This window comes from Diospyros lotus, chromosome 1, assembly GCF_014633365.1.
Source record: "Diospyros lotus cultivar Yz01 chromosome 1, ASM1463336v1, whole genome shotgun sequence".
NCBI classification, from domain to species: domain Eukaryota; kingdom Viridiplantae; phylum Streptophyta; class Magnoliopsida; order Ericales; family Ebenaceae; genus Diospyros; species Diospyros lotus.
In genome coordinates this window covers 22,428,405-22,446,384 of record NC_068338.1, presented here as the reverse complement: position 1 = coordinate 22,446,384, position 17,980 = coordinate 22,428,405, and the positions used below count along the sequence as shown (strand labels likewise).

Here is a 17,980-nt window from a genome sequence, read left to right as displayed (position 1 = left end):
AGAGGGTAATTGAGGAAAAGAATACAGGGGTAGAATTGTCAGAGGTGGTTAGGAATAACAACCTCACGTGGTTGTAACCGTCGGTGGAATCCATACAAAAGGGAGAGGAAAGAGGAGAGAAGGTGTGAAGGATTTTGAAGAAGATTATGGGAGAGGAGGCCCTCTCGAATTGGCCTTGTTCTTCATTTTTTTTGTTCTTCTTCTTTTTGATTAGTTTACTAAAATTGAGGACTGTAAATCAAATGGTTATCTACTAATTTGGAGAGTGAAGTTGAACTCTTATCATTTTGGTATCAGAGCAATCGATCCATGGGGATGACGGTCTCTGAAAGAGTGGGTGAGCTGGAGGGGCGTATGGCGGGATTGCAAGAGGGTAGAATCGGTGAAGGCGGCAGTCATGAGGGTCCAAAATATCGAAAAAAACATGGCAGGGATGATGGACCGATTCAACCTATTAATGGCGCGATGGGATGAGTTGGAGAGAGAGAGGAAGGGGAAGCGAGATGGGGAAGACCAACCTGCGGGTTCTTCTTTGTCAAGGGAGGGAACGCCGGTGACTGGAAGGCGAAGTGGCAAAGGGGGCAACTGGGTCGATGGTGACGGAAGGCAAGAGTTCCGTGGGAGACGCCTGGAAATGCCCATCTTCGAAGGTGATGATCCAGATGGCTGGGTCTTCAGGGCTGAGCGCTACTTCACCGTAAACCAACTAACAGATGCGGAGAAGTTGGAGTCGGCAACTTTGTGCCTTGAGGGAGGAGCTTTATTGTGGTTCCAGTGGGAGCAAAGGAGGCGATGAGTAAGGAGTTGGGAGGAGCTTAAGGGGTTGCTGAGGAACCGATTCAGATCCACACAAGAAGGGATCGTGGAGGAGCGATTCATGGCCCTTCGACAGTGGGGAACGGTGAGGGACTACCGGAATTGCTTTGAGACTCTAGCATTGCCCATTGAAGAGATGCCCGAAGCTGTCTTGGAGGGACACTTCGTTAATGGGCTCAAACCGGAAATCAGGGCGGAGATTAGGGTATTTAGGCCCTTGGGCCTCGAGAATATCATGGAAATGGCCCAGAGGATTGAGGATCGGAATTAGGTGCTCCAAGGGAATCGATTTGGTTACGGCCTAAGTAAGGTAACCCCACAACCAGCTTCGACCCCTATGGTGCAGCGAAATCTAGGGTTCCAGCCTCCCATTCTCCCAAGACAGTCACAGCTATTTCCTCTATTTCCTCCAATTCCTCAAGATCACTAATCAGCGGGAAGCTGACCACACCACCCTTCAAACGATTGAGTGAGAATGAGCTACAAGCCAAGCGTGCGAAGGGATTATGTTTTCGCTGTGACGAGAAATATTCAATTGGGCATAGGTGTAAAAACAAGGAGCTGCAAGTGATGGTTATTTATGAAGAAGAAAGGGGAGAAGAAGAAGAGATAAAACATGATGAGGCATTGGAGGCTCCTAGGGAGTGGGAAGATACTGTCAAGGAAGGGGAGATGGTGGAGTTATCACTAAACTCCGTGGTAGGGTTAACTCCTCCTCAAACGATGAAGATTAAAGGGACAATAGAAGGCCAAGAAGTGATTGTCTTAATCGACAGTAGGGTTTCCCACAATTTCAGAGCCGCTGAGGATGCCCACCCGAGGATATGGGGTGATAATGGGTTCAAGTATGGCGGTGCAGGGGGCGGGAGTATGTAAGAGAGTCCCCCTGTTGTTGCAAAATGTGAGGGTAGTGGAGGACTTCCTTCCTTTGGAGCTGGGCAGCTCTGATGTCATTCTTGGGATGAAATGGTTGGCCACATTGGGAGAGACACAAGTGGATTGGGGTTCCCTGATCATGAGGTTCAAGGTGGGAGACACGGCCATTACCTTACATGGGGATCCCAACCTTAGCAAGACTTTAGTGACCATGAAGTCTATGATGAAGGCATTCCGGAAGGGTGGGGAAGGAGTATTATTGGAGTTGGGTTGTTTAATGGCTGAAGAAGTGGAGGGTAAAATCCCTAACAGCTTGCAGGGGGTACCATCTGACTTCAAGGCAGTCTTTGAAAAGCCATGTGGGTTGCCTCCTCAACGAAGACGGGATCATGCCATCACACTGCAGGCCGGGGTTTCTCCTGTAAATGTGAGGCCTTATCAATACCCCCATCTCTTAAAGATTGAGATTGAAAAACTTGTTAGGGAGATGCTGGCAGTAGGTATCATCAAGCTAAGTATCAGCCCCTTTTCCAGTCCCATGTTGCTGGTCAAGAAAAAGGACGTAGGGTGGAGGTTTTGCGTGGATTATCGGGCTTTAAACAAGGTAACTATCCCCGATAAATTTCCCATTCCGATTATTGAAGAACTCCTAGATGAGTTGAATGGAGTTGCAGTCTTTTCTAAGTTGGATTTAAAATCGGGTTACCATCAAATATGTATTGCACCTAATGACATTCCGAAAACTGCTTTTCGCACTCATGAGGGCCATTATGAGTTTATGGTGATGCCGTTCGGATTAACTAATGCACCCGCTACATTTCAGTTTTTGATGAATGAGTTTTTAGGGAACAATTGAGACAGTTTTGATAGGAACCCAATTAGAAAAATTCAAACAGCAAGCAATTATCAACAACTATCAGGATTCCCAGCCAAGAAATTAACAAAATGAAAAGAAAGTGGACCTTCGAGAGGTCCACACTCTCCCAATATCCTTACTAAAATATTCCCCCCTTCTACTCTATTTGCTTCTCTCATTTATAGGAATATGTTACCGTCACATGCCCCCCTCTCTTTGCTCTTCCCGTTCTACCCCTTAACAGAATTTGTTAGTCTACACATGCACCAATTAGCCTTCTCCTATTTCAATTCCTATTCTGTCCTTATTGTTGGTAGCGGAATATTATGGGCTGCCTATCAATACTCCCCCCCCCCCCCCCCCAACTTTCACCTTGTCCTCAAGGTGAAAAACAAGGAACTGTTGTAGGGTTCCCAGGTGGTCCAGGACCCACTTGGGCTTGGAGTATGTGAATCTTGTCTTCAATTCGCTGGGCTGTCTCTGTGATTTGCAATAGACCCGATGGCTGTAACACCCTAACTTATGCCCTGATTTTTTGCTTCAACTTGTTAACAAATGTGCCCTCCAGTATGGTCACTGAAACTTCTCCCACCAAGGCTGCCAAAATCTCAAAGAGGATGCGGTATTCCCGCACTTCCGACCGCCAATTTCCTCCAATTCCACCCTCGAACTCCCTGCCCATTTCGATTCCAGGTGATCCCTCGAAATTCTGGGTAAGTTCCGAAGGTCTATCTCCCTCCTTCGCTTTGCTCTTCCGCTCTCGCTCTTAATCCACCCACTTTGTCCTCGAGTATGCAAGTTGGTCCAGCATGATTGCTACATTCCTTCCATCGATTGCACCTCCCCTCTTATGGCGTCGACTCTCTTCTGCATCCCAACTCTGTCCGACAAATTCGCCATTGGGATCGTTAGCCGGTTTCTCAGCAGCCCCTTCAGCTCTTCCCAGCTTCTCACTCTTCGTCTCCGTTACTCGCACTGGACCCATCAAAGTGCAACATCCCCCACACACAGTGTTGCTGTGTCCGTCTTTTCCTCATCAACCAGCACCGCAACTTCCCACTCCTCACCCGTCGCCTTAGTGACAACTGGAGGCCAGTGTGATGAGACGAGGTTGGGCATCACCCATTTTTGTGCCATCATCGGAGGATGCAATATCACTACCCGCTGGTGATTCAAAATTGGGGACGAAGGGGCCTGACCTTTGTTTGGGTTGGGTCCAAAAATGTTTCCACGAATCACCGGATTCATCTCCTCAATTGGTTGGGCTAGGTCCATCATCTACTCCAGTCCAATCAGCCTCGACACCCTCATCTCGGCTCGGATGACCGGCTCCATTCCGTTGATAAAGTGGCCCTCCAGCAACGCCTTTGGCATGCCTGTGAGCGGTGAGGCCAGAGTCTCGAAGCCAAGGCGGTAGTCCTTGACGGACCCCCACTGTCAAAGCGCAAGGACCCTCTCTTCCATCGTGCCTTCCTACGTGGGCCTGAACCTATTCCTCAACATCGCCTTGAGCTCCTCCCAGCTCCTCACCCGTCATTGTCTTTGCTCCCCTTGGAACCAAGAAAGAGCAACTCCTTCAAAACAAAGAGTCGCTGAGTCCAGCTTCTCCGCATCCGTTAATTGATTCACGGAGAAGTACTGTTCGACCCTAAAAACCCAACCATCAGGGCCGTCTCCCTTAAACATGAGCATCGCCAAGCGTAGACTTCTCACTTCCGACCTCCCCAAGATCTCGAACCCACTGCCTACTTCCTCACTCCGTTCCCTAAGTTCCAACGTGGCCTCCCTAGTGAGGGACGAGCCCACAGGTAGGTTCTCCTCACCCTGTTTTCCCTTCCTCTCTCGCTGTTATTCCTCCCACCTCACTCTCATCCATTCAAACAGTTTCAGCAGGGAAGTAACGTTCTCCTCCACCGACCGAACCTTACTTCTCATGCCGTCCACGCTCAATTGTATGCTATCCAATCTCGTCTCTAAATCTCCAACTCGATCCGTTAAGTTCACCATTAGGATTGAAGTGTGCTCTAATACCAAATTGATAGGAACCCAATTAGAAAATTTCAAATAGCAAGCAATTATCAACAACTATCAGGATTCCCAACCAAGAAATTAACAAAATGAAAAGAAAGTGGACTTTCGAGAGTTCCACACTCTCCCAATATCCTTACTAAAATATTCCCCCCTTCTACTCTATTTGCTTCTCTTATTTATAGGAATATGTTGCCCTCACATGCCCCATTCTCTTTGCTCTTCCCATTCTACCCCTTAACTGAATTTGTTAGTTTGCACATGCACCAATTGGCCTTCTCCTATTTCAATTCCTATTATGTCCTTATTGCTGGTAGCGGAATATTATGGGCTGCCTATCAAGTTTGTTCTCGTATTTTTTGATGACATTTTAGTGTACAGGAGAACAATGCAAGAACATCGAGATCATTTGCTTTGCGTAATGGGAATATTAGCTGAAAACAGGTTGTATGCCAATGCAAAAAAATGGCGACATTATTTATTGGGGAGGAAATTCATCATCCGAACAGATCAGAAGAGTCTAAGGTTCCTGATGGAGCAACGGTTGATGAACCCGGAATGTCAAAAATGGGTGATGAAATGAATGGGCTACAACTTTGAGATACAATACCGGCCCGGTTTGGAGAACCGTGCTACTGATGCGCTCTCCCAATTTTCCTTTCCGGTCACATTCATGGCTCTTACTGCTCCTCAAGTGCTGCAGTTAGATCAGCTCAAGGAAGAAGTGGCTGAAAACCGCCACTTCCAACAGATCATCAAGGAATTGCAAGCTACACCTTCAAGTAGGCCAGGCTATTCCTTGGTGGATGGGCAGTTACTATTCAAGGGCAGGTTGTTGCTTCCCCTTGGCTCAACCTTGATTCCATTATTGATGAAGGAGGGTCACGACGGACAGATTGGAGGCCACTCGGGTTACTTGAGAACTTACAAAAGGCTGGCTGCTAATGTGTATTGGGTAGGAATGAAAAAGGATATCCATCGGTATGTCCGCCAATGTCCCATATGCTAGCAACACAAGTATATGGCTTTGTCACCGGGGGGCCTACTTCAACCGCTCCCTATTCCATATCAAATTTGGGAGGATGTGTCAATGGACTTCATAGAAGAACTGCCAAAAGCAGGAGGAGTGGACTCTATTTTAGTGGTGGTGGATTGGCTAGGAAAGTATGGGCATTTTATTGGATTGAAGCACCCCTTTTCAACAGCCAGTGCAGCAGGAGTTTTTATCAAGGAAATCGTACGGCTGCACGGGATTCCTAATTCTATCGTCTCTGATAGAGACAGTTTTCATCAGCCATTTTTGCAAAGAGTTATTTCAGCTACAAGGCACACAGCTGAATAGGAGTACCGCCTACCACCCCCAATCCGATGGCCAAACAGAAGTGCTCAACAGGACATTAGAGACTTATCTCCGATGTTTTGCCTCTTCTACACCTAAGGTGTGGTACACTTACCTTCCTTGGACCAAGTATTGGTATAATACTTCCTATCAAGCCTCTTCTAAGCTAACCCCTTTTCAGATAGTCTATGGGCGAGAGCCGCCTCCTCTTCTACGGTTTGAGAAGGGTACCACTACCATATCCAGATTGGAGCAGCAGCTAGTAAAAAGGGATTTAGTGCTAGAAGAACTTAAAGGCCAACTGTTGCGAGCACAAGCCAAGATGAAATCCATAGCGAATAAAAAGCGGAGGGACATTCAATTTGAAGTGGGAGATTAGGTTTACCTGAAAATTCAACCATATAGACAAAGGACTTTGGCTACCAAGTTAAATGAAAAGCTGTCACCAAGGTATTATGAGCCCTTTGCTGTGGAAAAAAAGATAGGGAAGGTGGTATATAGGTTGGAACTTCCACCCACCTGTGCCATCCATCCCGTATTTCATGTATCTCAACTACGTAAGGCCGAGGGAACAGTACCAGCAGTAGCTGCCTCCATTCCAGCTCAATTGACGGCTAAGTTAGAGATGATAGTGGAACCAGAATTTCTATTGGGAGTACGTCCAGGCAGAGGGAAGAACCTAAGGGGCCTTGATGTGGTAATTCAATGGAGAGGATTGCCACCCTTAGAAGCTACCTGGGAACCATACAATCAAATATTGCAGCAGTTTCACGAGTTTCACCTTGAGGACAAGGTGAGTCTTTTGGGCGGGAGTCATGATAGAGCACCAATACAACACATGCATTAGTGCAGGGGAGGGAAAGAAAAGAGGCAAGAGGGTAATTGAGGAAAAGAATACAGGGGTAGAATTGTCAGAGGCGATTAGGAATAACAACCTCGCGTGGCTGTAACCGTCGGGAGAATCCATACAAAAGGGAGAGGAAAGAGGAGAGAAGGTGTGAAGGATTTTGAAGAAGATTCTGGGAGAGGAGGCCCTCTCGAATTGGCCTTGTTCTTCATTTTTTTTGTTCTTCTTCTTTTTGATTAGTTTACTAGAAGACTGTAAATCAGATGGTTATCTACTGATTTGGAGAGTGAAGCTGCAGAATTGAGTGGGAACTCTATCATAATCCAGTACGAGTCTCTTGCTCAGGGGCTTTAGTTTTGGTGTCTCTCTTTGTCTCGGGTATACTCGGTGTATACTGTACATTTTGATTTTTATACATATTTACATCTTGATAAAAAAAAAAAAAAAAAGGCTTTCCCTCACCCTTAGAAGTGGTTTCTCTAACCAATCCTTGTATATCTCATAAATGTGTTAAATTTCACACCCAGAAGGGCCTTGTCCCCACTTTCCTTTTGCAAGGCAAAGATTCTTGTGGAATTTCATTATGACACTACAAAGAATTATTGAATATATTAACTATCATAGACAACTACTAATGCAACAAGATTATAAGTAAAAATAAGACAATCTTCATTAGTTAGTAATAGAACATATTTGCAGGTCCAATATCATGTATGCTAAAATCAGTTTAATTGGAAGTAGCTTAATATTTTCTTATCTTGGAATGATGCTGAAAATGATGCATTTACATGGCAACTTAGCATCAGAAGGAGCAGGGAAGAAGGAAACATTTATCAGTCACAAATTTTGGCCTTTTTACCCTGAATGCGAGTCGAGTATATCTTCCATTAAGGAACATTTATCAAGTAGTGGCAGATAGGCACACTGTTGTCTCAATTATATATTTATTTCTTCCTATTTGGGTAAGAAATTCTCAATTATCAATCTTTCCATGTGAATATTGAACTATTTATTTATTATCCAAGTAGGTGAAGGCATTCAAGCTGATTTGAAACATGAATCCATGGTTGCAGACAATGTACCAGCTAAATGAATATATAATCTAACTGGTTCAAGATAAACTCTCTATCATAATTTTGTCCAAAGAGAGAATAAATGTTAGACAAGAGGCACTAAACCAATCATATTTTCTTTAGTAGCATTTGATTTGCATGGTTAACAAAACAAATTTTTCACCTAAACAATTTTATATAATTTTGAGTCATAAAGGAAGAGAGGGGAAGCAAAAACTGAACCCAACCCAATAACCACAAAAATTATTTTTGTGCTACTCATAACATGATTCTAGAATAGTTTCTTGCTAGCTTGCTACTATGTTCTCATATTTATTTCACCAAAATAAGTTAAAAAGGTGGAAAATCAAGTATACCACTTGAGACAGTGCCGCTGTTCAAAAAGCAAGCTGCACCATCTTTAAGATAGCTTGGCAGTTGATGAAATGGGATACCCCACAACTTGGATAGAAAAGGTAGGAGGAGGCCTATAAAAAGTGCCTGCATAAAGCATAAAAATTGTCGGACTCCCACCCAAATGCGCAACATAAAACAGAATTTGAATGAACCATATGTATAAAGGATTCAGAAGAACAGGAGTTTCTTTTACCAAGTAACAGAAAAAAGCTATTAAACACAAGAAGGTATTACCTGGAAAGCAGATCCATAAGAATTTACAACAAATAGATCCAGTGAACGTCCCTGTGATGAATGAAAGATAATTTAATAATATTAATGAGGAAAACATAGAAGCTTTATACAGTCCACTTCCGCCATCACAAACTTTGAAAAGCATAAGTTATTCTATCTTAATGGCTAGGTGGAAGTCTTTGGGCGGTGACAGTACTTCAAAACCATAAACTGCAACAATCTTGATGTCTAAATCTTGGTTTTCTTGTTCTTTTTTTTCCCCCATGAACAGGGGCACATTCTTTTACAAGCCACATGAACCTCCAACAGATTGAACCATACTTTCAGAGGCAAAAAGATAAAGTTATCCAACCCTATTATGGTGCTCAGAACATCCAAAACAAGTCCAAGACAATACCTTCAATTGTTGAGTAGCATTTAAGAAAATTATTTCCTGCATATGAAAATTATTTCAACAAAATGGAAATTACGACTCCCAATAGGTAAGTCACAACCTTCAATACTGTATCAGCAGCTTGAAACAAAAGGAAATTATCATTAGTAGGCTCCAGAAAATTCCAGCTTCCATCAACGAACCAGCACTAGATCCACTGCAGAACTAACCATTGTTATGAATAAATAATCACATATTTGATGGATGTCGGGATACAACACAAGGATCACAATAAAACAGTGGAACTTGGTTTGTTCTTGCTAGATTGGTTACATGAAATTAATTGATAAAAGTAGTGTAAGTATTTCTCCACAACATTAACAGAGACTACGTGAGATTCCCACCATAATAACAAAAAAAATGTTTATAAAGTATAGACATATGATAAGTCATGAGTATCAAACTTTTTAAGTAATCTCATAACAATTACAAGACAGAATATCATTGGCCTCCTGGGGCATCAAACAAGCTTCCAATATTGTCATGACAATAAGCAAAGGGTCAAGTACTTTGCAAGAGAGTCAATGAGGGAAATAGACACACTGAAACAAGATAGAGACAGAAATAGATAATCTGGAAAAAAGAGCAGCATTGCTTATCATTCTAATTAATTATTGTCAACCACTGTGAGACAAAAACTAGAGATTAAAACAAAAAACTGCAGGAGTATGAGGCTTAAAATGCCCAGCTGCAAGGTTTTAGCCTCTTGTCATTGCTGTCTTTTAATCTCTTACACAAAGGAATGAGAGGTTTGAAATGACTTTCACTTCAGTCAATATGACTGGCAATCAATGTTGATTAAGATCTATATACAAATCTATAAAATGAAATACAAATGTGCTAACAAATTAAATTAAGATTGATATTCAACAGCTCAAGTTGCATACCTTGCTACTGTTATAATTATACCAATAGCCACCAGAAAGCACCCAAGTATCTGATTAAATCTACACCTCCTTCCAAGAAATATATATGACAGGAGAAGTTGCCAAACCAAAAAGCTCTGCAAACAAGGAAGTTGGTGATGAAATTATCTCATATTTCAAAGCAACTTAATTTAAAAGGGAGCCACTCAAACAGGATTTCAGGTTTTCTAAAGTTTCGTTTCTTTTTATCCTGGTTGGGAATGAAAAGCAGTATTTAATATGTTCTGTAAGCAAAAAATTCCTTGTACTTGAAACTCATTTATGTAAAGATACATGAAATTTGTCTCCCCACTATATCAAGACAGTTTACTACAGCTTCAAATTCAAAGATTTTCACGATACATGTTATTTGTATCATCAAGATATTGGCTTTAATGGCCAATCATCATTGGGCAAGTGCTTAATCATTAGGTGTCAGCTTTCCTGGTTCAGGAAACACGGTTTTAGAACAGTATTATGATAATTAACAGGACTAATAAAGCAAGGGTTTCCAAACCAATAAGTAAGATGAACAAATAAATGAGATTACGCAAATCACTGATTTTAATACCTGGGATAAAATGGGAATTGCTGCCCCAGAAAGAAATGCTGTTCAAGAAGAGCATAATGAACACAATACATTAGATCACAGTTAAACACATATACAGAGAAATTATTAATCAAGTTGAACTAATTTAGCTACACATTTGAGATTTGTTATGGATAAAACAACAGCAAAAACAACAGTACAAAGCCTTAATCCTACGGAAGTGGGGTGCCTATATGTATTCTAGCTCACCAATCATCTTGATCCACAACCATATCTTCTGTACTGCACTTGGGCAGCACAGCACCCCACAAAGAGGGCTACCCTCCAATAAAATTTGAAATAATACTGTAACTAAAATCAATGTTTAAAAGGTCCAACAGTTTTGCCAGTGGTTGTCAACTGCCTAAGACAACCCTCCTCTTCTTGGGACCAACTATGATAAGGAGCAAGACCTTCAACCTTAATACATTTATATTTAAGGGATAAAAACCCAAGGTAAGAACATTTTACATTAAAGGGAACTTTATATTCCTGCAAGTACCTTAACTCTGAATTACTAATAAAAAGCATGTGCTAGTTTAGAAAGAAAAAAAAATCAAAAAAATAATTGCCCGATAGACAAGCAGGGCTTGGTAATATGGATCTGCAATTTATGGAGGCACTCTGTACTTTAAAAGAAGAATTAAAACTTCAGAGTAGTAGCTTCTGGACTGCTGATCCTAATCTGAAAATCTATGAATTAAAATAAACAACCTCAAACAACTCATCTCAACTTGATAAAAACTTTGTAGGGGTTAAGTCCTCGCCCCAATTATAAGTAGGGCATTTTCAACATTAAATCCAGCCAACTTAACCTCACTGATAAATTCAGCCAAATTCTTTTCTCCTTCCTCCTCACATTTTCGTTTTGAATCATCACTTGGTTGGAATGGAGTGCTAGTTAGTCTACATTTTCCATTACCATTGAGCTTAGAAGAGTAAGATTCATCTTATTTTCAACTGGTTCTGCTTCAAACTGTTGGGTCCCACCACATGTGGATGTTAAGAGTAAAGAATAAATTTTTGGGCAAAACTAAAATAAAAGAAACTTGCATTGTTTAGGTCATGAGGTGACCACTTTATAATCCAAGAAAACTTATGGAGAGATGAAACAGCAGATGAAAATAAAAAGAAATAGAAACTTTTCATATCACTTGAAGATCTGACAGTGAAACGTTCACTGGCTCACGCCATATTTCAGTATGTTGTTCCAGGTGATACAAGATCAATTTTCACCAGTTTGGATCATTGTTTTCTGTTTCAAATTGCTCTCTTCTACAACCTGTGTTGGTAATGATATTGATTGAGGCAGCTACGAATACTATCTTCCTGATGCTTTGATGTGTGATGGCCTCTAGAATTGCTAGAGAATAACTTTACAGTAAACTCATTATTGTTGATAGTCAAAGTTTTGCCTAAACTAGTGTCAGTGGTTTCTCCCCCTACACTGAGGACTTCTCTACATAAAAATTTGCATGTTCTTGTGCATGACTTGTTAATTTATTTGAATGGAGTGAGAGCTATTTAATATCTTATTTTCATTAACACAGAGAGGGGAAAGTATTTGGAATCTGTGGGTGGTTAGAATTATTTATTGCAAGACCTTTCCCAATACAAACTTTTGACAAACGTCTTTACAATAATGTTATTTCTATTTTTTTATTTCATTTTCACTCTAGAGTTACACATTCAGATTTACAACATTGCTTCAACATTTATTTTGTTGATTCCATTTTCATAAGCTCATATTATATAGGTTTTGTTTAACTCAATGGAGATGAAAATATGAATTTATGTTAGGGGGACCCGTGTGGGTATAACAAAGAATTGGAATTAAGCAATTCAACCAAGTATAAGGGCCTTCTTGCAGGTCATGGACCTTCATAATGCACCTTAGCTCCCCCCGGCTTAGTTCTTTCATGACAAAAAACAAAAGTAAAGATCAGCCAAGAATTCTCTCTGTCCTTTGTTTTTACTTGTAGTTTTAGAAAACCCACACTATTTACTTTCTAACACCTTCAAGTTACAACATACACCCTAACTCCAACTAACTTCAAAACATTAATCCATAAAAGTGGTATAAAATGACAGAAATCAAAAGCATTTGATTGGCGACGAAAATGATAATAAGAAAAGGACAAGAAAAGGAATCAAACAACAATGAGATATTACTACCTCCAGCTGCCATTCCAGAAGCAGCACCCAGAGCCTCCAACAGACCAACGAAAATATATGGAGCTTTTGGCAAGGAAAGCATTTTATCAGTAACAATGCCAGCATGATACCGGAGATACAAGATTGAGAAGTATACAATAACATATCTGAAAAGGATGCAAAAGAAATACTGAGGTTAGCTCATTCCATTGATTTACGCACAAAAGATTTCATCTCCTTGTAGGGATGCTTTAATTCTACTTTTGTTGACTGGGCACCTAGATAAGGGTAGTAAAAAATAAGTTGTTAACCACATGGTTTAGCTCACGGAACAAGTAGTTCTAGAAGTCATATAGGCTTTTGTTCGATGAGATAGCAAGTCAATAGTAGTTTTCCCACCAAAAGAAAACAACAAAATAGATTTTGGGCTTTCCATTCAACAACATGATTTACTGTTATTCCACAAAGACTCGTCGCTGTAACCTTCTCAACCCACATTTGGTTAGCCTCTCCATAGACCCATCTGTTCTGTCACATGTTTTTCCTATAAGATAGCTTGATTTTCACATTTTAATCACCATCTGATTCTTGGGTTTAGTTTTATATCATTCTTGCTCCTCCATTTTTTAATATAGATGTCAAGGACCATAAGTATAAGTTGAGTGGTTGCGTTCTCCCGCTAAAACTTTACAATCCTTTCAATGTAAGCTGGAGTCTTGTCCAATTACAAAGTAGTATGTGGTGACATATTATTAAAAACCATACATTTCATGTTGTGTGAGAATCATTTTTTACCAAAACAATATTAACTGTTCTGTTCCTAAGCTTAAAATCATTGCTTTGGACAATCATTTTTCAAATTTTCCATGTTGTTGCTCACCCAAGCAATATTTTTGCGAAGTGTATTGCTATTTTCAACTTTTAATATACAACGAAATCCAGATTGCTCAAACTGAAACTCTGGTTCAGAATCACAAGTTTAATGAACACATTGAGTTTGAGAAATTTATTCTATAAACCCTGAATTCTGAAATTGAAATATTGATCTAGCAAGCAGCCATTTTGAGTAAAAACTCATTATATGTAATGCCTATCTCAATCGCTGAGATCGAAAGGTGCAGATAACTGTCCTTGTGGTATTGGTATAAATGGAGTCTTTTTGGCACTTGAAAGTAAAGACTCAAGTGCAGTCTGGAGTTGTTACTAATATAATAGAGTTGGGTGAAAAAGCAATTAGCTATGACTAGGGTTGGCAAGAACTATAATTTTGGATTATAACAAGAAGTAATATTTATAAGTGTGATACAACTCTTTCAAAATTAATTGTATCAAATATGATAACCTCATACCACTTAGATTCAATCACATAATCTATTAGAAGTCCTCCTAACAAAATTAAAATACATCTTGATAGAAATCAAACAATCCTAGTCCTCTAAAGTTTCTAACCAAATAAAATCTTAACACAAGTTCATGCAGTATTTAATCAGGGGCAGGTTGAGCAAGCAGGTGCAAATGGTAAACTTGAACAGGTGAGGGCAGATGTGGGAATGGTAGCCCTCGAGCCAATTCCAACCCAGTTAAATACAACAGCTCTCTATGTTCACTATTTCTATAAAGAGGTTATTTCCATAACTTGAATTGATGTCACCAGCCATTGGGGATCAACCAGAAGTGGGGAGAGAAGGAAGGATTGACTTTGATTATGCAGACTTGAATTGGAAGGCGGGCCCGTCAAGAAATCTGGTGGTTTCAAATGTAATTACGGGAAATAGAATGGGATGCAAATGAAATTTGGGAAAAAGCAACCTGCATGCGATATTCCGAGGACCACAAGATTCAGACAGAACGTGGTGGACCCCACATGTCTCCCCTGCACCTACTACAAAATGTCATTAAATTAAAGGAGCCGCGGGTGATGGAAATCGATTTCTAATTTTCTACAACACCAACCCATCAAGTTGCATAAAGAAATTGTTAAAGAACCATGCTGGTCGTAGATTAAGGGTTAATCTACTGCACCTTAGACTATACACGTGCGCGTCTCACCGTCTCGCACTGCCTTAATACCTTAAGTAAAGGATATTTTAGTCATGTATTTCATCGTTTCATCCTCATAAAAATGATATTTTTGTCATTTTTCATTATTAAAAGCAGAAGATTCTATGGACGGCAAGAAAGAGTTTCTTTTTTTCCAACACTAAACAATATTGGATGGTTTTTATTCACGTCGGACCCACTAAAATATTGGGGAAAAAAAAAAGAAAAATATCCCAAAATAACAGTGGAAGCAAACCAAGATTGTCACGCCAATTTTAATCTCCAAGATGTTGCTTGGAATACTCACAAGTGCCATTTAGTGTGATGGGCTTGTATTAGTGTATTGTACGTTTATATTAATATAAAAATATCACATCAAACGCAGTGATGGTCATCCCACAATTTTATCAAAAGACTCAATAATCAATATCAACTTTTGAGGAGAAAAAAGGGAAGACTGTGACATGTAAATGTAACTTGACCGGGAAATTAATAAGGGAGCCTTATATTTACGAATAAGTTTCACAAATGCTTGATATAAGATACATAAATTTATAATAATTTATTTAAAATTATCAATAAATCTAATTTTTAAATAATACTATTATAAATTTGTGGATATTCCGAATTAAACTGTCTGAAGATTTCAGAATTAAAATAAGTTAAAATTTAATTTTTTAAGATATAGTTCGGAAAACTAAAAGGCAAAAAAGAAATAATGGGCTATGATTAGTACCCAAAAGTGGCGAGCTGAGCCAGGAAGAAGGGATGGTGCTTGAGGGGAACCAATGCCAGTTTGTAGAGCACCCGATTCCCTACTCCCAGCACCACCGTAACCCCCGCTGCTACCAACACCTCCACCGTCCGATCCCTCTCATCTCCGCCCTCCCCCTTCTCCACCAAACTCCCCACCGCGTACGCGCGCCGCCCTGTCTTCTCCTTCCCCCTGCCGCGGCCCGATCGCAGCGGCTCCTCTCCGGCTCCCCCTTTCACATCGATCAGACACCGCCGCCTTCGATCCTCCGGCGCTGATCGGAGGACGATCCAGCGCCGTCGGTCGGGGAGCAGCCAGATTGCTCGCTGGAGGTAGTCCCGTTGATGACTCGCCGTTGGCGGCGCCGTGATGCCGATGGCTACCCGGCGGAAACACGCCGACATGGTAGCTTATGGATTCTGCGTTGGTGTGCTTGCGTATATATGGTGGCGGGTTGTTGAACTATGGGAAAGCCGGAAAGGAAATGGTGATCGAAATGGAAAGGAGGACGAAGTGATGAAAAGAGAACGTGTTTTTCGTGTACGCTTCCACCACCCCCCTACACACATACACACACGTATATATATATATATATATAGAGAGAGAGAGAGAGAGAGAGCGATGGCAACGGATTGTGGTGGGCGACGCCGTCTGAAAGAAGAGTTTTGGCCTTTTCCGGGGCGAACTAGAGAGAGGAAGAAGAAGAAGAAGATGAATTAGAATTGTCTTGCTTCAACGCAGAGGTTATAATTGGATGAAAAATGGGTGCGTGGCTTCGACAATTAAAAAAAAAAAGGTAAAATATATTTTTTAATTTTTATATTTGTACGTTCTTATTTAAATATATTTAATTTTTTTATTAATTCAGAAATACTCATCTTTAAATTTTTATTATTTAAATTATACCTATAAATTCGTTATTCTCAATAAATTTGTTAAAATATACAATTAACTCAAAATTATATAATTTAATAGTATAATTGAAACAAAAAAAATTCAGAGTACATTTGACTCGAAATTACATAATTTATTGATGTAATTGAAAGAATACAAAATTTAAATACTTAAATAAAAAAATATGCAATTATAAGGATTAAAATATGTATTGGGACATTAAAAAAATATGATATTTAATTTTTGATGTATAAATATCAAAATTTAATATTTTAATTATTAAAAATATTAATTTAAGTTTTTATCGAGACAAAACGTTAACACGTATATGAACATGTCAGTGTCCGTAAGTAACATGCCACACGGTTGACAAATTGTTATTATTTATGTAGACTAATTATTTTGTTATTTTCTCTCAATAATTAACAAATATAGCGTTTGATATTTAATGTATAAAAATATCAAGATTTTGCATTCTAATTATTAAAAATTGTTATTTTAAGTCTTTATCCTAAACCACAAAATATGATATAAGCAAAAGAGTAATGGAATCGAGTTTAACAAAGGTAAATGACTAAGGTTAGTTATGTTATATTTTGTGATTGAAAATATAATAAGGTAAGATTTTTTTGGTTAGTAATTCAAATATTTAGATATTTGAGATTTAAGTTTTTTCAAAGTTATGGGTAATTTGATATTTTTCTTATTAATATAAATTTTAATCTGATATGTCTTATTAACATAATTTTTTTATGATGTGACAATTTTTCTTTTCTATGTGTATGTTTTACGTCGCATAGTTAGCGACTTTGTTTACTCCCACGTGGGATAAGTATTTAAAGTAATATTTTTTAATAGTTGAAATACAAAATATTGATCTTTTTGTATATTATAGATCATAAACTACATTTTTTAATTATTGATGAAGCATAACAAATTAGTCAGTCAATCCAAACACTGTCAATTGATAATCCTCAAAGTGTGTTACTCGCATAAATTGGTGTGTTCATACATTTACTAATGTTTCATCATAGTGAAGTCTTACAATAATAATTTTTAATAGTTAATATATCAAATTTTAATATTTTTCAATGATTAGGCACTATATTTTTTAATTGTTAAAATAATATAGTGTGTGTTATATCGGTGAAATCTATTGTAAATTAAAATATTTTGTAATCTGAACTACGAACAAATAAATAAAGTTTGGATTGAAAATAATTTATTTATATATAAATACATGAATATTACTTTAAATATAAAAAATTGTACAAGATTTAAAAAGGGTGAGACATAAAAATACCCTTATATTTCACCAAAAATATGATTTGGCACCTTGAACTTTTGAAATATTCCATTAAACATCTATACTCCCACAAAATAAAACTATTAAATACCTTTAAATACAACAACAATTATAATTTGGAAGTGTGAAATATCTACGTATATGACTCACACATACATGTATAATACACACGCACGCACGTATATACTCTCTTAACCCCTTGGCAATAGTCTTAATAAAATTTCACTTATTATTAGGGTCGCAAATAAGCCTAATTGACCCGTTCGCGAGCGGCTTGATACTCGGCTCGTTAAAAGTTCATTTATTAAGGTAAACGAGCAAAAATTAAACTTAACCTTGAAACTTTATTTGTAATTGAGCCAAACTTGAACTCAATAATACTCAGTTCGATAGCTCGCGGCGAGTTAGCTCGATTATAGGTTCATAAATATGCTCAATTA

At 39.1% G+C, this 17,980-nt stretch overlaps 1 protein-coding gene across 1 annotated transcript in view; it reads right to left on the bottom strand.

Moving 5' to 3' along the window:
* Positions 1-16,049, bottom strand: part of LOC127799374 (protein CLT3, chloroplastic-like) — a 92,437-nt gene extending 76,388 nt beyond the window's left edge. Inside the window, 9 exon segments of the mRNA XM_052333363.1 lie at positions 8,192-8,315; positions 8,466-8,516; positions 8,863-8,898; positions 8,960-8,988; positions 8,991-9,055; positions 9,786-9,901; positions 10,375-10,412; positions 12,568-12,713; positions 15,323-16,049. Of these exon segments, the coding sequence (XP_052189323.1) occupies positions 8,192-8,315; positions 8,466-8,516; positions 8,863-8,898; positions 8,960-8,988; positions 8,991-9,055; positions 9,786-9,901; positions 10,375-10,412; positions 12,568-12,713; positions 15,323-15,744 (1,027 nt within the window). The 5' untranslated portion in view covers positions 15,745-16,049.
* Positions 16,050-17,980: the final 1,931 nt, after the last annotated feature.